Source organism: Anas acuta, chromosome 10 (genome assembly GCF_963932015.1).
Source record: "Anas acuta chromosome 10, bAnaAcu1.1, whole genome shotgun sequence".
Taxonomy (NCBI): domain Eukaryota; kingdom Metazoa; phylum Chordata; class Aves; order Anseriformes; family Anatidae; genus Anas; species Anas acuta.
In genome coordinates, this window is record NC_088988.1 from 10,170,633 (window position 1) to 10,195,581 (window position 24,949).

The 24,949-nt window shown below is 36.9% G+C and overlaps 2 protein-coding genes across 9 annotated transcripts in view; one reads left to right on the forward strand and one right to left on the reverse strand.

The window, feature by feature from the left end:
* The window catches only part of LOC137862137 (transcription initiation factor TFIID subunit 4-like), a 142,520-nt gene extending 123,077 nt beyond the window's left edge, over positions 1 to 19,443 (forward strand). For both annotated transcript variants that reach the window (XM_068693835.1, XM_068693834.1), the window contains exon 15: positions 17,607 to 19,443. In XM_068693835.1, coding sequence (XP_068549936.1) covers positions 17,607 to 17,774 — 168 coding nt within the window. In that variant the 3' untranslated portion in view covers positions 17,775 to 19,443. The remainder of the gene's footprint in view (positions 1 to 17,606) is intronic.
* Positions 19,444 to 20,991: 1,548 nt separating this feature from the next.
* The window catches only part of KCTD15 (potassium channel tetramerization domain containing 15), a 43,702-nt gene continuing 39,744 nt past the window's right edge, over positions 20,992 to 24,949 (reverse strand). For all 7 annotated transcript variants that reach the window (XM_068693838.1, XM_068693841.1, XM_068693840.1 and 4 more), the window contains one exon: positions 20,992 to 23,102. In XM_068693838.1, the coding sequence (XP_068549939.1) occupies positions 22,947 to 23,102 (156 nt within the window). In that variant the 3' untranslated portion in view covers positions 20,992 to 22,946. The remainder of the gene's footprint in view (positions 23,103 to 24,949) is intronic.

Below are 24,949 nucleotides of genomic sequence, written 5' to 3' on the forward strand. Positions count from 1 at the left end.
CCATTCTTTTCTTTTTCCTCTTTTTTTTTTTTTATTATTCCTTTTGTTAGATTGCTAATTGTGCCTGTCCCCCTTGCTGTGTCTTTGTGCAGCATCTATTGTAAGAGAGCTCATTTTCAGATGGGACTTAAAGGTGGATATAGTTACTAATTGAGTGGTGTCCATCTATCCTGCCAGTGACCAACAAAGAGGTGCGGATACAATGTGGTGGTGTTCAAGTACGTGGGAAAACTGTACTGGTGACTCAGAATTCTACTAGATGTAGAGATTTTTTTCCCCTTTGTCATAGAAATTGCGAACTAGACATTTAAAAGTCACTTCAAGAGCAATGTTACTCAGAAGCATATTGAGTCATGAAAAAAAGCAGATATAATTTCTCCTTTTTAGAATTTTTTTTTTTTTAATTCTGGAACAGCCACAGTTTGAAAAAGGTCTACAATATAACCTAGATCAAAAGGTATCTATGTATGTCTCTGTGTCTCTCTCGATATGCACGTATGCATATACATAAATATAGCATTTTCTATCTGTGTATCTGGTTTGCTCTCAGTCCTTTGATATAGCATTGTAAACCATCTCAAACATACCTAGTAATAATCTTAATGAAATTAGAAGTCATGTTCCATGTTTGCTGACTGTAAGTTGATGGGGATAAATTGGATGGGGGTAATGGTGGTTTTGTTGAACAGCCAGCACACCTTTATGACCAGCCAAGATCTAATTTCCATTTCTTACCTAATGGGTCACACATAATATATAATTTATTGAAAATCTGATTCTAATTGAAGTTGTGTCTCAATAAACATTAGTACATTGGATTCAAATGGTATTTTTGTTCAAAATTTCATTGAGTCCCCACTACCATCAACCATACACTCTTAATCTGCTGCTATTTATCTCATCTGCCCTGAACATAACTCTTGCTTGTATGTCTTTGAATGTATAAATTGTATAACTAGGTTTGCTTTTGAAATCCACTTAAAATTCTGTATCTCAACAAAATGAGACAAAATAAGATCATTTTTAGCTAACCCTATTCGTATGTTTCCACAACTTCTCATTATAGGAAAAACTGTCCTTTTCCAGTTAGCAATTTTATTTTATTCTGCAAAAAGAAATATAGCTGTTCTTAATTAGAAAAAAAAAAAAAAAAAAAAAAAAAAAAAAGCCCAATAATTTAGTCAGTTTTCTGGATGTTTACATCTTTTTTTCCTAGTTCTACATCATGATGTGCTCATACATTATGCTATGATGTTATGATACAAAAGCGAAATTAATAGCTGTAAAAAGTGACAACATTCTGCTGTAAGGATGTGCAGCATTGTTTATTAAAGTGATTTTGTTTAAAGAACATTTTACAGAACTTCATTTTTCTTGAACTGCATACTAATTTTAAAGGTCAGTGTGGTTAGTTACCATAGTAGTGACCTAAAAATAACCTTTCTAGTGTACCTGTATATTTCTGATCTGTAGTGTTAGCATTCAGAAATGTTCTTTCCCTTAGAGTTTCAGCAGCTAAATAAGTTGCAACCCCTTCAGCTATACTCATAAAAATTTGCTTCCAGACAACATGGTCTGTTTATTGTGTAATAATCGAAATGGCACTAAATTGCAATGATTGCTGAACACTTAGGAATTGCATTAACCACTTAACTGCTAAACTATTTTCCATTTTCTTCCTCACTGTGAAGTATTATATTGATTTTCCTCTTAGTTAGAGCTGCTTACTCAACCTCTGAGATGAACAGAATATTTTAGTAGCCTCATACACTGTCATATTTTGAGTCAATCAGCAGTGACCTTGGCTAAGAATTTTCTAGAGGTTTTTAAAAAAGCTATTAAGCAAAATAGCTTGCAGTGCATAGCCTTGAATCTTCACAGAAAATAGAGGGAAACACAAAATGTCTCTAAGTGAGCTAAAAAAAATTATAAGGAGGAGTAAATCTTTCTCTTTCCCTCTGAGGTGGGTTGTTTCCTATTGCCTTTAAAACACTACTGCTAAGACAAATTAGTTAATAGTTGTAAGGCCTTATCCAGAGCCTTAATCGTAGCCTGTAATGTTGTGCTTGGCATGTAATTAAAAATCTAAATACAGTGATAGGTGAAGACGTTAGGTAGTACCATTGCTCTCTATGTGGATGATTATGATTTTTTTTGTTGTTTTCTAACAAGTCTTTGTTAACAGGGGTAAAACACAAACATTTGGGAAATATCAAACTTAAAAGCTCATCGATGATATATAGCTAAACTATTTTGTTATCAAATATTTTAATTTAAAATCGATTTCCTTTTTCCTTTCCAAGATTTCTAGAGATAAATTCTCTCCCTATTTATTTCTGAGAAAACTTGTTGGAAAAAGCAGAGGGGTTTGGGGTGGTTTTCTGTTGTATTTTTGTTTGTTTTGTTTTGTTTTTCTTTTCTTTTTATTTAAGCAAAACCTTTTTGATATATTGCTGCAAAAAAAAAGGGGGGGGGGGGAAAGGCTGATACAGGTAAGGAAGAGTTAAACAGAAATTGAGCGGGGATGCTGGGGGGCAGCAGTGCTGCAGAACATAGCAGTGTTCGTGCGAAGGCAAGTCATTTCCCGAAACACTGCAGACACATGGCCTGAGGCAGTCTAAAACCTTTGGAGACCAAAATGGCTCGCAGGAGTTAGAAGTAATAAGGTGTTTTTCCCTTCTTTCTCCTTCACTGAAATTCTGTAAGGTTGCTATGCATTACCAAGGAACAATGCCACTATTTTTGTGTTTTATATGGGTATTAAGATCCATTACAATTTGACATTTTTAAGATTGGTTATCCTGTAGTTTGGTGTTAAATTGAAGTTGTTTGTTTTGAATTTAATTCTTTCATTTTTCAAAGGAAAAAAAGGCAGCACTGCTGTGCTGATAGCTTACTGAAGTATGCCAGGGTTTGATGTTTGAATTGAATGTTTGCTATCCCAAAATACAGGCAAAATTATCTTTAAAAGAACTCTAGATTATTTTTTTTTATTATTTATAATCATTTTACTCTCTGAAAGATGCTTTCTGGTTAGCTTTTCACAATCAGATTGTAGAAGATATTGTGCATATATCTTTAAGGCATAGCATTTCTGGGATTATTTTTAACACTATGTTACACATCCGAGATGTATTGTGCTTAATGCAACCTGCTTATGATTATTACAACCCTATATGTTTGCAGCAGCTAAATAAACTCCACATCAAATAAATTACTGCAGCAATGTTATTAGGCCAGCAGCAATGTTAAGGACATCTGTTAACTCTTTTTCAAATGCCCTGTCCTTACTCGTTTATTCTAAACATTTCTGTTGTTAATTACTACTTAAGTATGTGAAATCATCATTCAAAAGTAGCTGTGAAGACCTGCTTAGGAGGACTGAGGCAGGCTTGGGTCCCGTTCTCAGCCTTACTCTAGATGCAACGGACCCGTAGCTTGCTGTTTTAGGTTGAACACTTAAAAGTCAGGTAAATCAGGACAGTTGACACGTATTTTTGTTACTGTAGTTCCAGCAACAGACATGGTGTACGGCATGGTCTGAGCAACTTCCCCCACTTAGGTCCTGAAAGTCTAACTTCTTGCTCTTAGTGAAGAAATTTGCAGCAAAACTTTCTCTGTCAAAATGCATTTTTCTGAAAGATAAGATGTTTAGCAAAAGTACATCTGTCTCCAAACCATATTTATAAAGAAGGTTTCTCTGCTCCCGAGATGACATTTCTAGTGAGGCTGCAAGCCTGTTGCCCAGTGGCTGTGGCACCTGGGACACGAAGGCTGGATGGGGCCTTCGCCCCTGGGTTGGCGAGTCCCTCTGCCACTTGCCATTGTTATAATGCAGACTGAAATCTTCCAAAATGGAAATGGTCCCTGATTTGGTTACCATTACGTGGTAAAATGGTGCCTATTAAAACCCAACTCAGAGTTCTCTTAAAAATATTTTCATTTGAAATTCATGTGAGACCGCAAGGTGTTTTGCTAGCTCGCAGCAGGAGTGGCTTAGGTCACCATCTTTATTTGTAATTTAGTGAATTGTAGATATTTTGATCATGAAAACAAACAAATATGGTGATGTTTTTCAGATGTTAGATGATGATACTTAAGTAGAACTCTTATAAATTAAAAAACAAAAACAGAAGCAATTATAAAAGGATCCACAAAGAGCCTGTATAGACGGTGTCTAAAAGACTTCTGTTGGGAACTTTGCCAGAATAGTGTGAATTTACATAGCTTTTCATCAACATTGTATGAAAAATAGATGCAAAGTAAAGGAATACTCAATAAGTATGTTTCGCTTTTGTCATCTGAATATTGTCTGATTTTCAAATTACAGTCCTACATCTCAATGTGATTGAAGAAAACCTCTAGCATATACTTACAGCGCTGCCAATTCAAGCATTTTCTTTTCTTTATTACTGGAATTCAGTTAATCACAAAGTGCGTGGCTCATTGCAGTGTGTGAGGCTGTGGGGGATCCCAGCTCTGATAGGAACCTCTAGTTAAATGATTCATCTGAGAACAGACTGAGCGACTGAGGACAGGAAGAACTGCTTGCAAGCATTAAAGGTCCCAGCTGCAAAAGGGCATCCCTTCCTCTGCCCTTCTTCCCTTTCTGGTGAGACCAAGGCGCTTAAGCAGGGCTTGAGCCCTTCACCTCTGGTTGCAAAGCCCAGCTCTCGCCTGTGCTGCCGCCAGCCCTGGTGAATGCCTCTCCCCGAGTGAGATTCTCACACATGCTCTGTAGAGGCTGTCAGATAAGATCATGGCTTGGCCAACTTTTATTTATGGGCCAATGAATTATGCAGCTGGGGTAATTAGATGTTTTTGTTTTGTGAATCAGGATTATGCTCCTGGGGTGCCAACCTAGGAAAGCCTGCAAAACTGCATAATAAAAGTCATTTTTATGCAGAGGTAGAAATATTTGAATGCAAAAGAGAATGTGTGTGTGTGTGTGTGTGTGTGTGTGTGTAGGGAAGCTAATGTCCTCCTGCATTTGGAGAGGAAGAGTGAAGTGTAAACTCTAGCTGTTACCCATTAAAGCTTTTATTTCTCTTGCATTGTATAGGGAAGGAAGAGCCTGTTTTAGCATAAACTCCAAAAGAAAACATGTATTTCTCTCCTCCCCCAAGTACAGCTACAAAATACAGATGCTTTTGTGTAGCTGGAAAACACTTATGGAGTTACATTTGTGTATTTGGGGAGTCTGTGTACATTCTATTTTGTTTAACAGAACCCTGATTACAACTAAAGTTTAATATACTTTAATCACATCATAGTTTCTGTGGTGTCCCTCAATTACATATTTTAGAAGACATTTGAGGTAGCAGACTAGTATATATTTTTGACTTTTCTAACCTACATGCCTTATGTTTGTGCCTCAAGATAACATTGAATAACATATTTAAACTACTCATGTGTGAAAAAGCAAAATTATATCTCATGAACTGATTTCTTCACACATTCAAAAAAATCAAATTCCCATTTTGTTCAGATACTAAACAAAAATCAGAAGGGAAACAATGTTTTTTAGAAATGATACTGTATTTCAAAATGGTGAAGATATGAATTCCTTTAATGAAAACGTATGGTGCTCATTTTAAAAGTTAAATCATTTTACAAAGGTAGTCTTTTCTAAATGTAGTTTTCATTATGAAGGCATTACAGTCTGGTTCAGTTGATAATGAGTCAGAGTTTACTGAGCTGTTATAATTTAATATTTCAAGTTGAAAATAGATATTGTAAAATAGTAATTGGTGATTACCATATTTGCTTCTTTCTTCAATTTCATCACCCATAAGAACTAGTGCTGTCAAGTGCTGCTGCTGTATTTACATATAATAAAACCAGAGGTGTATATGTTCTTGTGGATTAGTTTTTATTATATATTTATATGTATGTTTTATATATGTCTGTGTGTATGTAGTAGTTCTGTAGAGGTATGTATAAATCATTATACCAAGGCCATGGTCGTTCATGGATTTTAATTACTGTGTGGCTATTCTTTGAGTTTTTGTAAACAAGGCAGACTTTAAATTTGAAAGCAGTATGCCAGATGAGCTGTTCTGTCAGCCCTTAGAATTAAAGCTTAGGCTTTCAAATTCCTACATCTGAAAATAGAAATTGGTGACATGGGATGCTAGTCTTTAAAAACAAAACAAACAAAAGAACCCAATAACAGTAAAAGTTTCAAGCATCCCTGCTCAATTCACAGAATCTGGCCCATTTTCCTAACTTTGGAGAGAATTTAGGTTGATTTACCATAAAATTAACTTTCTATTTTTCACTATGTTGCTGTTCTTGTCTCTTTAATTTCTAAGGCGACTCAGTAGTGAGGTGGTAAGGTGTTACAGTAGTCTTGCTGTATGTGCAAAAACCAGATTAGAACTGCTCTACGGTATAGCATGACTTGGTTAGACAGAGGCTGAGTCAAGCAGTGTGGGCAACATTGCTAAAATATTAAAGTTTGTTCTTGGAAATTGTTGAGTCCACTGTAGTTCCACTGAAGGTGATGCAGTGTTCAAAATAGGAGCATAACAGAAGCAAAGCACTTTGTAAATGAATATGTAATGAACGTGGTAGGATCCTGAGCAATGCTTTTCAGAATAAAAGATGTTCTGGCTACTGATCTGTTTTATTAATTGGGGGAGGAGGGGTATCATGTAATCTGGTCATCATTTTGCTGTAGTTTAATTTTAAAAGAATAAATATAAGCTAATATCTAAGAGTGGTAGTTAGCAAGAAAAGCTGATACGGGATTATCAAGGTTAGGGTTCAGACAGAACAGATGGTAAAATAGTTATAACCTACTGTACCATATGTTACTGCTGCACACATTCAGGTAGCATATTATATGTATTGTGAGGGAAGATCAATGATCTTAACACAGGTTTTTAGAAAGACCAAAAAATAAGCTCCTGAAAAACTAACTTGATGATTTCAGGCCAGATTAATTAACCGTTATTGAATTCAGTATTCCAGAAAGGGATACAAGAAATTATGCATAGCATGCAACTGTTTGTTTTAATTCCCAAAAAGCTAAAATGAAGGTTGTGTTTCAGGAAGTCTGTTTCAGGCTCGTTGTACTTGAATTTCTGGGATAAGTATTTAAAGAAAAAACAAATTTACAGCACTTGAATTTAGATTATTAAAACTGTTTTTTTTTCTTTTTTCGTAACTTGTAATCAGGGGTCAGATCACCAAAAGAGCATGCAACCTCATTAAGGTGCCAATGAAGTGATAAATTTCTTATCGGAAACAATTGCAGCCTCACTGTGTTTAGAGCACTTCTGAAAATCTGACTCCTGATCTATAATTTCTGCTGTTATTAAGACGCTTTTTAAAGAGCCCATGAAATTAATGAAAAGAATACCATGAAAATGTGAAGGTGAAAGACAAGAAAGAGAAAAAAGGGTTAATCAAGTCAGAAGTACTGGGAGAAGAAGTGGAATGGTAGCAAAGAAGAAAAATGAAGGCAGAGAGTTGTGATTTGGAGTGGTGCTAAAGAGCCTCTGGGCTTGAGATTCATCTCGCATTTTATAATGCTCATGTTGTGTTGTATCATAATGCACTTGCTTCTACTAGAGCTAGCTTTTTCTCGTCTCTTATTGCCAATGGTAAAAATAGGCCAGTAGCATCATTCCATACTATTGAGCGCATTCTAAATTCCACACTGTTTTTTTTTACTTGCCTCTCTAATTAATTTAGTAATCCTCTTCAGTGTGTGCATGTGCGCATTTGGGTATGTCTGCTCTGTTGCCCTCTTCCGTCATCTGTTCGAGTTCTCACATAGCTGATGATTGGTTGTGCCAGCTCCCTTCCAAAGACAGTGAATATATTACACTCCACTGCCTTTTGTTTAACTTCGCCAAAAAAATCCCATCATGAATCTCTGTTTTTGGCTGGTACTTTTGGGAAAGATTCTTCTATAGTTGCAGCCCTCTTTTTTATATATTACTCATTTTTATTTTATTTTGGGAGTAATTAGCTATGTGAGACATCAGTGTATATATTGATCATTGTCATTTTTGGGGACCTATGAGTAATATATAATATTATATAATTTTTTCAATTGAAGACTAGGTTATGGTAGCTATGATATTTACTTGCTAATTCAGCTTTTCCTGTAGGTAGTCTGTCTGGTTTACCAGAATAGAAAAGATGAGAAGTTATCTCTAACTAAGATTAGAGCTTTAACATCTGGAAACAATGTTTTTGTACATCACTGTCTCCTCTGTGATTATCTGTAAGACTGAAGATATTTTTCTTTAGATATTGATATTGGTATGGATTACTCAATCTTTTTTTTTTTTTTGTTACCGCAAGATGCAGTTGGTTAGAGGATCTTCTTGAAAGCTTTCATGTTGCATTTGTTCCCACTTTATAAAAATAGGTGGATCTGGGATAATTATGGGAGTGCAGGAGGGTTAACTAAAAAAGCAAGATTTTTTTTAATGGCTTGGTTTGAAATTCAAGGCTTAATCTGTGTTGGTTGTGTTGAATAGAATTTTAAAATGTTGGTTCTTTGCTTTGTGGTGAAATGGGTTGGTGGAGGATGAGGATTTTGGTATTCTTGAGGAAAAGGGGGAGATTACATGTTTTTTTCAAATGTTAGGAAAGTGTAAACTGTCATCATTGTGTTTATAAGTTAAACTGATCTGCCTTTTAGTCAAGGAAAAAGGAAAAACCTGGATGGAAACTAAGAGGTTAGAGGAGAGTACCAAGGAGAAGTTATTAAAAATTATGATGGAAGTATGTATGTTGAGGCAATTTGAAGATGGGCAGCAGGTCGGATCGAAGTCTGGGCAGACAGCAATGAAGAGTGGTGGAGGCATGCGGTCACAAAACGTTCCTGTCCTAAGTCCTGGAGAACTGATCCTGGCGTGAAGGAAAGAGAGAAGCAGGAGGCTTGGAAAAGGACTTGGGAAAGAGTATATCTTGATGAACAGCAAATTGTGACCATGACATGCAAGGGACTGCCTTCATATTGTAGAAGGAAAAACTACAGATCATATTGAACGGAGGCCACTGCTATGAGCTTCCTGCTGTCTGTAGGATGGAAAACACAGTTTCCTTCTGGGAGGCATTTTTTCAAAAACTATTTGTGCTGGTATGATATAAGGTTTTTTGGACTTATTCTGAACAGAAAACCCCACTAACTTAAGAAGAGTCAAGAGAATTAATTGTAAGAAACAGAAACATTAAGAAATAAAGGAATGGGTAGCTAAATGATTCAGAGACTTCTCCCTGCTGAACTCCGTCATTTCTCCCTAATGTCTGAAATACATCAGGCCTTAATTATATTTCATGATATTGGCAGTAATAGAAAGTGTGTTAACCATCTTCCACATTTTATTTATAAACATTGATGTCTTTTTTCCTGTAATCTGGACTGTTTTCTGACAATGTGTTTATCCTGCAAGCTGAAGGTATTAGCATTTAAGGCTTAATTTTATTGCCACTCAATTCTGAGATAACCGCACTGCCTGCTTGCTTTTGCTTTATTTAATGGATTGGGTATATGAATTAGGGCCATATACTACCCTCAATCCACAGAGGAGCCTCTGGTAATTATAGCAAAAGGTTTATACCACTATTCTTAGATTGTAACTAATCTGCTAGCAAATTTTGCACTGAAAAAAATATATTGTGCCAAGAGCTGGTAGATCTGTGGCTATTTTTGCCCTTTGTTTGGCAGGTAGTGCAAAAAGTCACTTGATTGGCACTTGCACAATTGCTGGGAGTGCACAAGATGGCCCACAGTTGCAAACATAATTATTTTAAAGTCTGGGTTATACATCATAATTAGGCTTAAGAACTGAAAGTCAGTGGAGATGAATGAGGGCAATTCATGCTCTCAAGGGTTGAGAAAGTGATTTTGAGTTTAGATTTCACATTTGTAATTTTTTTTTTCCCCACAAGTATTAAGATGCAGATACTTTTCTCTCTGTCTCCCTCTCTTCCTCCCTTGGGAGGACTGGCAATATACGAAACAGCTATATGATGGCTGTGTCTCACCTTAAATAGGTGAGATGTAGCTATCACATGAGGTGGCCAAGGTGCACTTCTTAATGCTAATTTTCTTCTTAATCAGAAACAGCTACGAATGAATCTAGACCCCCACAGTTAGCCAGTCCCCTACAGTTGTTCTGCTCAGCATGTCTTCCAGAACAGGCCAAAAAAGCAATCTTTACTGGCTAGCAATTATGTATATTTTAATTAGATATTTAAACAATTAAATTTTACAGCTATATGTGTCTAGAGATTGATGAATGTCAAGAATATTTTAATTATTTTAAGTTTCTGATTAAATGAAAGTCACAATCATACAGGTTAGGAAAGAAGGGGCCACCCACTATGTAAAACTGTGATAATTTTAAACTAATATCAAGGATTACCACAAGAGAAAAATCAGATGGGAATCAAATATGATTCAAGGGAAATGTGAATCCTGCAAGTTCAGCTGTAGGGCTTCTCCTAAAGTTAGTTTGACATTTCTCCTTTCCCAGTGAGAGGGAATACAGGCATGTACAGCAAGGTTGGAGTACAGTAATATGGGCAAATCCCTTAAAAGAGGAAAAGAAAAACAACAACAACAACAAAAAATGCTAATATTGAAAGATGAGAAGGGAAAAGCACCACAATGCTTGAAAAATAACAATAAAAAAATTGGCAGGATTAGTATTTCAAAGGGAGCAGCACTTGATTAAACGTTTGGAAAGCATGGGAGGAGAAGCATTCCAAGCAAAATGAAAATATATGTGTATGATGGAAACAGGATAAATAGAATATTCAACTTATAATTACCACTGCAAGAATGCAGTCCAAACTGAGAGTTCTTAATCAGGTAAAATTGTCATTGCTTTTAAGTCCAAGTAAGGCAGTGAATTGTGGTAGGTATGAGATGTTTGTGGATAAAGATGTTGGCAAGATCTGTGGTTGCAACGAGGAGCAGGTCCATGAACAAAGTAAATGAAAAGACCTAGAGACTGCACCACCTGAGTAAATTGTGAATGTGTTACAAGAAAATAGAGGATACAAGACGTGTTTTTATCACATACCAAGTGAGGAGTGAGGGGTACAAAAAGATCTTTGAAGGGTGAAAGGTTCTAGCAGAATGCAGACCTGTATCTCTGTGCAGGAAAAACTTGAGCTTCTCTTTCCCTCATTAATGCAGTGATTATGCAGAGATCTGCTTGGATAAGGTGTTTGAGAATTTGAAATTATTTGCAGTCTGGTTTCTTCTTGAGAATGACCTGTTGAGGACTGGGCAGTTGAGCAGTTACCTCCCTTGAGCAGGTAAATGAAATAGCCCATATCTGCTTTATTCTTACTTGTGTTACTAGTTTCCAGTGGGGCAGAATTCTGTTCTTCCCAGATTGTTTCTCTCTGAAATGTTGCATAACTTGCTTTTTGTCCCTGTTCTCATTCATTTTGGGGGGGGGGGGAAACGTTCTCTTAAAAGAAGGAATAGGTGGTCAGGTTGGTAGTAGATGCTGAGTTCTTTTAACTTTTTGGTGTGATGCTGTTTTACAAAGCAGGTTTTCAATTATAATGGTACTTGCATATGTGACTTAGCTTAGCATAATAAAGGCAAAGAGCAGATACGTATAAAGCATTCTTTTTGTAATGGCAGTCCATTTAGTTAGGTTGAAAAAACATCGTGTAATTATAAACTAAAATGATCACATCTAAAGAAAAATTCTTCACTGTATCCATGTCTTAGTATGATTTACCTTCCTCTTACTATTTCTTAATATAAAAATTACTGCATGCTGTCTTTGAAATGTTGCAATTGTGTTGGTATTTGAAGTACTTGTAAATACTTGTGCAAATCAGTTTTTCTGATGTTTGTCTGCAGGGTGAGGTGTGTGTTTATGTGCCCAGGGGAAATGAGACGCATTTGCATCCAAGAGGGTGTAGCAAGCAAACGCGTGCCAAAACGGAGTCTGTAGGAACAGTTGTACTAAAATAGTATAGGATAGAAATGTTTGCAAAGAAAATAACTAGCTGCCTAAGAAATCATGGTATCTAATCCTCACTGTAAATGTTGCTGATCTGAAGGCCTAAATGATAGCTTTTGGTGATGAATCTTTCTAAAGATATCTGTAATGCCACCATATTGTGCATATGAAGATGCACAGTCTTTCCATGGATATAATTATGTTTCATACAGTATTGTTAATCTTTGGGATGCTGATGAACAGTTACTATTTACTTTTCTGTACTTCAGGGGAGTACTGATTTAAGGATGTTTCAGCTTTCATTTAAATCAGTGAAATCATTACTATTAGCCTCACTAAGTGCTGAATTAAACCCTAAATTATGTGGGACAGCTAATCATACATAATATTATACCTGTTTTTCGTGTATAAAGTGCCTGTCAGCCAGAGATCTAATAGCACTTTATGCAAGCAATCCTTATTGCTGCAAAAATATCTCCAGAATATTTCTTATGATCCAAGACCTGTTAGCATAAGGCCAGACTAATGTATACCTTATTTTACCACTCCTCTTCAGTTCATGGAGGTTGGAGAGACAAAATTCCTTGTATTTTTTTACTCCATAGATTGCTTGGCTTTGAATTGTTACTGTATGATTCCCACTTTCAGACTTTGGCTTGAAGTGCAAGTCTGCCACAAGGATGTGCCACGTAGCCTGGGAAGAAAACCAGCAGATCTTTTATCATTATTGCCTTGTCTCTCTGGGTCACAGAGAAGCAATAGCCGCAGTTCAAGACTATGTTCAAAGGAGAGATGTCAGGACTGAATTGTTTTCTGGTGAAGGAACGATGGATAAAATATTAAATGCAATCTTCTATTTGCCCTTATCTTTGTGTTTCCTGACAAGAATATCACAGTGTATTTCCATGGTTCTGTAATTCAGTGCCTTTAAAAGCTGAAGGTATACGGATTAGTGGAAAAAAAAAAAGGAAGAAAAAAAAAAAAGATTTAATTGTTCAACAGTAGAAATCACTGCTATAAAAATCAGTAAATTTTATTACATATGTTTGTGTTATGTGAAAGCAATTCTGTTTCAAACAAGGAACAGCACACTTATGAGAGTTACTCAGTTTAACTTTCATTCTCCTGCTGCTCTAACCATTGTAATTTAATGCACAAAGACATTTTTACTTTCCAAGCAGTAGGGGAGTTTGTCCATGAAAATTTTGGATGAGGTGTACCTGTTTTTCTCAGTCCACTTTCTCAGTACCCTTTAAACCTTCTGGGAAATACTGACCAAACCTGGTGCGTGCGGAGGGGGTGAAGTAGAAGAGGGAAAGAGGCAGGAAGGAGCTTGAGACCAAGCCTATGAAAACCACCATGAGGACTGTTAGCTCGGGCACAGGGAAGACGAGATATGCTGGTATCGGCAGCGAGAAGGCTGCAATATAAGCTTGACAAGTTTTGGGGTAGGTTTGACTTAGGGACCTCATGTGCCGGGTGGGTGATGAGCACAGGCTCGGTGGGTCTGCCACCCCAGGGGGGAATGCTCACCCGGCTGGCTTGGGAGGATGGGAGAAGAGCTGGGTGTGGGGTGGTCCTGAGGCCATTCAGAAGGCAGGTAAAACCCCAGGGGGCATCTGTGATATGTGGAGGGTGCTACAGTGGACTGAGGATATTTCTGGGGGAGATGAGAGGTGATGAACGCGATGTAGAGGAGCGGGTTTTATTGTGGTAAGAGGTATTACCAGAGAAATGCAATACATCTGGAAGAAATGAGGCTTCATTAGTTTCTCTGTTCACAGGAGTATTTGTTTTAATTTCTAGAGTGTATGTTTCTGTGGTAGACAGTTATGTATGTTTACCTAGGAATCTACCAACTCTTTGGTTGTTGCTTTGTTTTGAACCACAGCAGAATAAAAATTATTCTGCTTTTCCAGCAGCATGAGTTTTCTCACAGAAGACGATCATAAAAATAGCAAACAAGCTGGGATGAGTGGCCCAAATCTCGTGTCACATCTAACATAAAATTGGAATTGCTTCAAAATGTGCATGCTGAACCAGTTATTACTTCAATTCTTCTTCTTAAGCCATAGTTTCAACCTAGGTAGCTTCCAACAATTGAATTAAGCTTGACAGACCAACAATGTTATTTAAAATACTGTAAGCTGTATACACACACGTCAGCTAAGCGTATCTGAAGTGTATTAAAGCTCATTAAAGTTGATGGAGTCTGACTGTTTCAGTGGGTCTTGGATTACAGGTTAACAGAGAGCATGGCACCATGGCCTTTTTTTTTTTTTTTTTTTTTTCCCCTTCAAATTCCTGCATTTAATTTGATTTTCGGTGAATTTCTCTTTCTGGCTGTACCATGGCATGGTCCTTGCTGGCAGCGGGAGTTGTGTGGGTCTTCCCAGAAAGCCTCTTTGCATGGGTGCTGCACAGTGCAGAATAATTCAGTTGCTCTCTGCTGTCTTCCTCACTGTCCTGTGAGATCTGCAGCTACCAAGTTCAAGGCAGTCACCAGCCGCCTTAGTAGTACAAGAAAGAAAAATTGAAGCAGCAAGGGAAAAGAGACAGTGGGAAAAAGGAGAGGACAAGATGGAATGGGAAAAGAAGTTGCTGTAACTCATTTATGTAAGTCATTTCAAAATGAAGAGGCAGAAAGAGTCCATACATAAATTGTATAAATTGTATTTTTTTTTTTCCCTGGTCTCAAACATCTTAAATTTCCCCGAAGTTATAAATAGAAGTTCACTGATACAAAAACTGGTACTGATGTATATTTGAGTGGGTGTGATTTGGTAATAGCTTGGGTGTGGCAGGCAGGAAACAAAGGATGTAAACAATCTATAACCATTTATTTTTTTTTATTAGAGCTTTTATCTTTGTAACTCTTACTAGTTTCCACAGATACAAACAAGATCAGGCTTGTTTGTGTTGATGAAAAGCCAGACATGCTGATTAAAATAAATAAATAAATAAATAAATCTTGAGTAAAACTTGTATTTCTTCAATTCCACCATTACTGGCAAATAGCTAGGCTTGTATTCATGTATATAATTAAAACAAAAAATGTGGCATTTAGTACTGTACTTAATGTAGCATACCAAAGAACAATGTTGAGTACAGTACAGTACCAAACAAATTGGTCTGTAATTTAAATTAGAGATCATATTGACAGATACACGTTACTGACCTGTCAATTTACAACTGTGCTTTTCTACTTTCTAAAAACATTCTTATAATTTTTTTCACCTTATGAGAGAGAATTACAGGGTGTTATCAGGTAACTGAGTAGCTCACAAGCATAGTTATGAATGTGCACAGCTTAATTTCGTGTTACGGTGTTGCATTAAGTATATGCTCTTACCACTCAAAAGTTCAGTACCTCAAGTGATAAATGCAATGAATATGACTTACCTCATCTTAATTCCAGCTACTCTGTCCAATAAATATAAAGCAATTATTTGCTGTATAGGTACCTCAAGTATTAAATAAATGGTTTTATATGAAGAAATACATATATATATAAACTATATTATATTATATAGTTTATATGTAATATATTATATATATAACATATATTATATATATATGTATAAATTGCTTTTCTATTAATATTTGGTTAAGTGTGTGTAGGATGGTTCTGGTCCAGTAAGCTACAAATAGTATTTTTGAAGAGTTTCTTGTCATGAGTTTAAGGTGGCCACATCGCTAAGTGTTTTTGTTATGTTCAGGAACTGCAGTCAGCATGGATCTGAAAGAACTATTACTTGGAGCAGGGGGAAAGATTCACCGTATCAGAGACAGAGAAGAGACATATTTTTGAGTCAGCTTGTTCAAAATAAATATAGACATGGTAGTTCCTTGGAGAGTTGGAAATAGTGGCAACAGCCCTGGCAAAACAAATGCATGGTAAGAGCGCAGACAAGAAGCAGCTTAAAGTAGGGTATTGTTTCAGACCTGTGAAAGATAAAGAGTATGAGTTTAAATGATGCTATTTCTTTTAGGAATGCAAAGTGTTTTTGCATAAGGGCTGAATAAATTCAGAGCACCACTAATGGATTGTGCACTGGGGATGTGTCTGTCTTCAGCATGGATGAGCAACCCTTGGAGCTGCAGCACATGCTTTTCCTATGAGCAGTGAGGCTAGGTGGTAAATCAATTAATCTATTAACAAAAGCTACTTTATACTGGAGAACAGAAATCCTAAGACCAAATGCTCATGGCACTCGAAGGTTGTGGGCTTCTCCTTCTCTTGCCTCTAAGCTTAGCCACATTCATTTAACTACATTAAGCATTTTTTGTGGTTGTAAGAGAATAGGATTTGCCCCACTACTGTAATTTAATAGCCAGATATAGTAGAAATAACTTGAGCAGTATAGTTTGCAGGTGAGTCTGATTTTGCCAGTACACAGAGAGAAAAGTGAAAACAGTGTTATGTCTTACTTGCAATATACCACGTTTGTATCCTCTACAACCTTTCAGTACTAAAATTATGCTTAACTGTATTTTTAATGGCTAGAATCAAGATCCTACAATAAGTATTCCCTGGACAAAGAAAGGTAAGTTAAGAGCAGCAGTAAGTAAATTTGAAGTAGGTATTTAAAAAGTTTTGAAAACTGTGCCAGATGCTTTAGAGGTTTGAAAAATAATTTAAACCTTTTTATGGATTAAAGTCTACTTCTGTAAGTCAGAACATTTTATTTCACCAGAAATCAATTGGAAGCACTAAAAATAATGGCCTTTTTTTTTTTTTTTTTCAAAAAAGGGTTGAATCTATCCATCTAGCACGTTTCTCTTCTAAACTCAACAAGACTGCGGAGTTTATAAATTATGTCCTTTTAATTTCTAAATATTCAGATCATAGTGTGCTCTGGCCCCTAGTTTTTGAATGCTATTTCTATACAGAAGGCCAGAATGAAGTATTCATTAATTCAGTAGCTTTGGACCAATTATAATAAAACTAACAAGAGATTTAATATAGCACTAGAAAATATTACATCAATTTTTGTCTTTATCATCTTAAATGTCTGAGTTTTCCTTGCAATTTTTGTACTTAATTTTCCAACCTTTCAGCTGAGCATTGTGTTCTCTGGCAAGATTGTTTAGTATCTCCTCATAGCAAGCCTTTTTTCTTCAGTATGCCCAGAGGAGATAATGGAGGTCCCCGTGGAACTGCTGAGGTTATTATGGCAGTAGCAACATACCGGTACACCACTCACCTCTTTCCAGTCCTAGACAGGATTTGGAATAGCATTGTGCACACATTTGATACACCAAAGATGCCTTTATCTACTGCAATTAATTTTGTCCAAAAAAAGTCTCTTCAAATTGTAGTGGTCAATTACATCTACGGCTAACATGACTGTAGCAGGAGAATTAGCCAGATATGTTTGTCCTGTGTTGTAAATAAACAAGGTCTAGTCTCGTGTGCATGTTTTCACCTGTTTCTTTACTCTGGTTAACTTGCTGAGGCTCAGAAGAACAGAAAAGGAAAAAAAAAAAAAAAAAAGAAGAAGAAGAGAGTCATGTAATACTTTCAGAATGAGGCTCATAATACATGTAGGCATTTAAAATAATCCAGCAGTTAGTAGTTGTAAACCTGAGAGTTGGAGGACTCTCCACTGTTGCAGGACTTTGAACTCTGCTGTGTTTTCTTTGTAGGGCCTCAGTATGTCTGGTGGAAGTCAGGCTGGCTTGGGGACTCCTTCATCCAGGCAGTATGCCCGACAGAAAATAACTCGCGTAAACCTCAGGGACTTCATCTTCTACATGGAACAGGAAAGAGAAACGAGCCATTCTCTCCTGCTCTATCGAGCTCTGCTTAAGTAAAGCCAAGAATTGTACTGATTTCTCCATACAGAAGCTCAACTTGCATTGAAAAGCTGTCATTTTAATGTGCCTTCTATTTTTTTCAGAAGTCAATGTTCCAGTAATTTTGTTTTGTAAAATTGTCAGACACATGCAATAAATTCCCTTTATGTAAAAATTAAAAAAAGGAAAGAAAAAAGAAAGAAAAAAATGTGCAAAAGGTTTTAAAATGTTAAATTCACAGATGTAACCAACTTCAAAGTCTTACTACATTTGGCCATTTTAGATAAGGCTAAAATAGATGGCATTGAAGTTACACAAATGGAAAGACTGCTGCAATGGCTTACATAAACCATCTCATAGCAAGGAGGATTGGGACAGGTTCACAGAATTGGGACCTAACCAGGGGATTGACCTTTTTGTTCATTTATGGTGCTGGTTTTCTTTTCGTTTTAGGTTTACTAGCACTGTTTCCAATGACTAACCATGGTGATACCTGATGTTATTTTAGATTAGTTCTAATTGCATTTTTTTGCACAGCTAAAAGAATAGCCAATGCACATTCTCACAAATTTTATATATTTAGGATTTTTGCTTTTACTGCACAGCTCTTTTCCTGAGCCATTTGCTGAACCAAATCCTAAGTGTATGAAATCTGTGCATTTGGGTCCCAGTGGAGTTACCTTGACTAGCTTCCAGTTGTTTTCTGAATCTATTCAACCTTTTGCACATTTGTAGCAGCTGGTTAGTAACATGAATCATTTTATTTTCTAAAATCTTAATTTATTTATTGCAGAGTATGGTTTAATGGTGGTTTTAAAGGAGAGTATTGTTCAGTAAAGGTTTTAGAGTATTCTATATGGATTTTTCAAGTCACAGTAAAGGAAGATTCTGGGATCCAGTTCCACTTTTAGTAGCTGTCACGAGAGCAGGGGTGACTCCTGCGAGCTCAGTGCCACTGGGCGGTTGGGGCAGCGCTGCAGGGACTGGCGATGCTTTGCCTTGGACGATTGGACCTGAGGACTCCAGTCCAGAAAGGCTCATGAACCAGTGCATGACTTTAAGCATATGGGTAGTTTTAAGTACTTAAAGGTGGGAGGAATGCTTTTTAAATGCTTTGCTGAATTGGAATTTAAGGGGCCCACACCAAAGCCGAGCAAAGTTAGTGTGAGTCTTTTAAATGGGTACAGATAGGAATGTTAAGTAAGAAGCTGGGCAGAAGTTGTACTTCAAACCTAACAGTATTATCAGTAACCATGGAAGGGAGACATTTGCTTATTTATCTTTTCAATTTTTACTATGTTTTGCTTGCCACTTTTTTGAGGCAATATTTTTTTTTTTTTTTGATGGGAAACCATAGCGAAAGCACAAATAGAACTATTTGTCCAATAGTTTTAAAAACAAAAGTTTTAATTATTTTTTAAGGTTTATGAAAAGCAGAAGAAAATTTATACTGCTGCTATTTAGCCAAAAGATTATTCATAAGGTATTTAAGGCCAGGAAGTGTAAAATTATGTTTTAAATGTATTGATAATTTGTACATATTGTTTATAAAGGCCTTGTGTTTATTAGAATTACGTTATTTTGATGATTTCTGTACATACTCGTAAATACCCCCAATTTGTGTGAAAACATACTCCCTTATTTGTACTTATTTTGTAAAGAAATAAAACAATTTACTAAAGTAACACATCGAGTGACATACAGTATTAATTTATCAAACATGAATTTCACATTGTCTTGTAGTTCTTAAGCACTGTTCAGAAACATTTTGCATTAAAATATTAACAGAATACCCACAAAGAAATATTAAAACCAAATACTCCAATGTTTTGTTGTGCTGATTCTTATCCTTTGTCAAACATCTAATAAAATTGTCAACAAACCTTGATGCTATTAATACAGTGAATGAATGCACTCAACAGTTGCTTTTTCAAAAGCAATTAGTCCAATAAGCACAACATAACATTCTTTCACTTTTTTTTTCTGAGACTTGGGAGCCGAGTGGTGTAACAGGGTTGTACAAATAGTGCTAGCAAAGACTAATGTTCTTCAAGCCACAGTTTCAGTGCTCAGGAAAAAAAAAAAAAGGATCAGAACAATTTTGTTCCATCAAATTAGGTTAAAACCAGGCTATGTTTACTTTTTGGCCTTCATAATAAAAACATTTGCTGGCTGCACAACACAGTTTTATTGGAGTTTCTATGATATTTTAAAACCTGTTTTAGTGACACTGAGCAATGCTCTTAATTAAGTTATGTTGCTATGGTTTAAGGCCAGAAGTAGAAATTCAAATCAGTTTATGCTGATATTGCTGCATAAGAATACAGGGAAATAAGTAAAAAAGATATAAATGAAACTGTAATAAACTTTAAATAAGTGACCTGAAGTTACTAACTAAAAGAACATGTCCTAGCTTAACTTTTTTTTAAAAAAAGGCATATTTCTTCTAACAAAGTGATTGTTTCCACATGTCTTCCTTGCCTTAGTGCTATTTTACAGTTAATGTTGTGATGTCATGGCTCAAACTTTCCATCTCAAGTTCACATTTAACTCGGTTGGTGCAGCCTGGAACTTTTCATGATGCCACCTTTGCAAACTGCTGTAAGTACTCGAGCTGCTTTATTGACCTATAAAAAAGAATACGGTAAACACCAAACTGAAGAAAAACAAACCAACCAATCACAAATACTTCAAATGGCTTTCTACATATATCTGAAAGCATCCTGCTTCCAACCTTGTGAGAGAGCTGTCTGCCTGCAACTTCAATGGGAGCAGGATGTGCTCAGCACCCTGCAGGTACTCAGTGTCCGGTCTGGCTTGCAGACAACTTGTGCTGACCTCAGGGAAGGCTTTGCCTGAGTAAGAATGGCAGAACTGAGCATTTTTAAACATAAATGTGACATGTTCACCTTTATCCCCTAGCTGAGAGGTAATGAATGGAAGAGGATACACAGACAAGCGTTCAGCCTCTGCTAGTACTAAGTATCCCTGTCAGGAGTGTGGGACAAAAGTGTATATAGGCTAAAAACAAGAAGCTGAACAGATTACTTAAGTTTTGAACTTAAAGTGAACTCAATGTATGAAAGTAATAAATAAAACATCCTTTTTTTTCTTTTCTTTTTGTAGGACAAGGCTACATCAAGCTGAACGGAGCAAAAGGCCAGAGGAGACGCAATCAAAACTTCTCACCTTTCGAACAACAGGGGAAATACAGTGAGTGTTCCACCCTACTTGCTTATTTTTGATCATTTACTTTACAGAAATGTTTATGGCATGAAGTACTGTATAAGAAATGTGCATACACAAATACATGACAATTATACGTTAAGTTCTTTACAATATTAAATGTATAATATACAATTCTACAGATATCTTACATACAAAGGTGAACGCTGTGCCATATATTCAAATATGGCAATGCCTAGGAACTTTAGAATGTCATACAAGTATAAAACCACAAAATAAAATAACTTTACAACTCTTCTGAAGTAGACAGATTTGCTCAACTGTTCTGCTAAGTTAGCAGGCCAATATGTATAGGCTAAGATTTTCATAAGAGATCTCTGGTTTGGGTAACCAAGATGAAAAAAACCTGCAGAGGTCTGATTTTCTATGGTCAGGTATCCAGCACTTTTCCAAAAATTAGACCTCTGCCTAGACCGTAACTTGGATATTTAGTACAGCTCATCACTTTTGAAAATATTAGTCTTAAACTTCAATCTTTATTTTGTCTGATTGCAATCATTTGGTATTAAAGAACTGTCAACCATTTAATACTGTTATATATGGCTGCATTTACGCATCTAAAACGTTCAATTAAAATTCAGCATCTACAACAGTATTCCATAAATTAATGTGGGAGAAACTAAATTGTGATTAACACATGAATTACTTATTGAGGACCCAATCATGCTAAACAGCAATAAACAGGATTTAGCAGAATGCTATTTATAACCTTGCACCTGCAAACATGGTGCTGTCTCCTGAGTTAGGAAGCCCTGTAAGTCAGAGAGTCGATACTGATTCATGAAAGGAAGAGTAACCTCCTACAGACCGTGGGCTTCTTTAAAAATACAATTAAACAGGTAGAGGGCAGCTACAGAATCAGTATTTTAATAATAGTTTAAAATAATAGAGGAAAAGCACTCTAAACAAAACATGGCCTGCTTTCATCAGACAGTGGAAGTAGAGGTTTTTAACATCTTTTTGCAAAAATTCCAGACCTATAAAGAATAGCTTGTCCAAAATTCTTAATGTTTCCTTGAAAATGTGGGCTTATAACATGGTTAGTAAATGAACAACAAGAGGTGGCAGAGCTTGCTTGGGAGAACCACGCTTCTTTGATGATGCAAAACTTACAGTTTCTGAGTCAAAACACGACTGGCTTTAAGAGAACTACAGCTCCACAATAGGTATGTGGCCCTTGTTTGATGGTAGATGGAGTTTTATTTTGTGCTTCCAGATCCCTACTTTTGCAAGTATTGCCATAATTGGCCTTGTCAATTTTATGTTGCTTTTTTTGTTTGGTCTGTTTGTTTGTTTTTTAATACTGAGCACCAGTTGACTATAAATTGGTCCTTTTCTGGTTCTGGATTCTGTCCACAGAGATATTTCAGTTGGAAATGTTGTATAAAAATAAGCCATTTGCTAGCATGAAGGAGTACAATCACAGAAGTGTAGTGTAATGTAACGTGTGGAGGTGTAAAGCACATCTGATATGAAGGAGGTGTGGCAGTCAGGGAAGATACTCAGTGCAGTTTTTAATGTACCATCTTCCTCTTGGAGGCCCCCACTTCCACGCATCACATGTCAGGGTATCGTTGGAAAGGCTGTCAGAATCATTTCTCCTGCTGATAGATTCAAATCACTTTAATTGGTCTTTCCACAGAAGTCCAATCTAGGGTCAGAGGTTTATGAAGCTTTGCCTTTTCACCACCACAGCTGTTCAGCTCAAAGTACATTCCCACCAAACCTGGTATGCTGAGCACACTCAGTATTTCATTGTGAAAAACGGACAACTGGTTTTTCAAATGCATTTCATGGCTGGCTATGTGACAGGTAGTTTCAGAATACCACTAATTGGCAACATAAAGTCAAAATCTGTTTGCTAATACTGTTTTGCAAATCCTTTGTGTTTCACATAAGGGACTATTAAACACTTCTATGGTTACAAAGGAGTATGGGTAGGGTCTAGTCCAGGGGCTCCTGTTTTATTCTGATCGTTGGAGTGGGTTGTGGTCGTCTGTCTTCGCGACACAGCACGTATTCGCTGAACTGAGAGGAATCCACCCCACCACCACATGAAGCTGCCACGTTAAATCCCTTCTGAAATAATCTTTCGAGCACCTGTAATGTGGAAAAAAATCAGATTAATATTTAGCAAGTGCTAGTGATAAAAGCTTTCAGGAGCACTGGATCTAAATGACGAATTTAGTCTTTCGACTCCTCATAGAATGAATATTATTCAGCTATAATTCTGTAACTTATTCTTAAATGACTACACTGTGATTAAAGTCTCGCTCTCAGCAAACCTCTGTAGAAAACAAAAATTAATCAAACAAATAAGCACTCTACAGAGCAGCTTACTACATTATATAGTAAAATACTGGACTGCAGTGATATTGATGCTCTCTCTTACAGCTGATACAAATCAACATACGGTTTAAGTCCTAATAAAAAGTGCCCATTGTTCATTAGTAATATGAACAGTCTCACAGAAAGGGGCAGAAAACATTTCTGTGTTCTTCCTTGGCAGATGAAAAGGCATTAGGAATCTGAGTGACACTTCCACCAGATCTTCGTGAAAATCACAGCTGTGATTTTCCCTTGCTGGAAGGGAGTGCTGCTTTTAGAAAAGCATAGCAAGGATAGGATGTGGAGCCAAGACATGGACAATAAGGAAACATTCTGGCCCAAGAAAGAGGTTAATTTTTATTGCCCAAATATATATTTTCTTTTTCTCCTTCTAAAGAAAAGTTGGTGCGATTTAGATTCATGAATTTAAGGAACCCAGAGGCAACTTTAATTTCTGAGACTGTCACACAGCACATTACCCCAGGATATACTGATCTTGGCAATATGACGGGGGCCTTGTTTTCACACGGGTGAGCATGTTGATAAACAGTTTCCCCAGCAGAGCAGGAGGCGCACAGACTCTTCTTAGCACTCGGTGAGACTGGATGCCAGATCCATCTTTGGCGGATCTGCAGTGTAAGATCCACTGGAGGAGATGCCATGCTCCCTCCCTCCCTCCCATTGGCAGCTCTCCTGAGCCCAGGGCAGTAGCACCGTGTCTCCAAAAATGACAGTCTCAGCACGACAGAAGACACATATACACCCTTTGGAGCTCGGGCAATTCCTGTGTATTACAGGGGGTAGGAGGATGGGCAAGGCTCTGCTGCGTTACATCTGGCAGAGCTGAACCAGACGTATGTTGTAAGATTGGCTGAATAAGGCTGAATAATGGCAATCGTCTCACCCACATGTGAAATCTCCATCTAGTACTCCTCCAGCCAAATCTTTCCCAGAGTCCATGGTGCCATAGCACTGAGCCAAAATACCACATAGGCTAGTAACACTAATAATACTGCAGCATGTAACTGAAAAATCAGAACTATGTCTAAAATTTGATTGATTATGTGAACTGATCCAATATTTACTTTAGAGGCAGGAAAAGCGGTTCCTGTGTTTGTCTCTACTGAAAAATGTCATCAAGCGCGTAACAGTCCCACCGCAGTACCTGTTCCACTGCTCCATGCCATAGGGCCACTACAGTGGGACGTGAACCTGGTGATTTACTAAACCTGATGAACCTAGTAATGACCTTCACAGGAGAGTTGTCTGCCACCAACTGCAGGGACTAAATTAAAAACTTGTTCACTCAACTTAGTTAAGTGTCTAAGCAGTATCCCCTAATTAAAGAGGAGAAAACTTGTATGCTTTCACAGGTTTCTATTACAGAAACAATTTGATTTCTTTTTTTGTTTTACCATGAGTGACACCATGAAACACTTTGCTCATACCTACTGCAGTAGTGCTTCAGTCTAAATGTTTCAAGGCACGAATGACGGCTACAGGGGGACTAAAAATAGTGCCACATGTTAAAGATTATCCTACCAGATGTCTGTCCACCCCTGCACGAAGACCCATGTGAGGCCAAGGTGCGCAATTTCTTTTGACTGAATGCTTGCTTT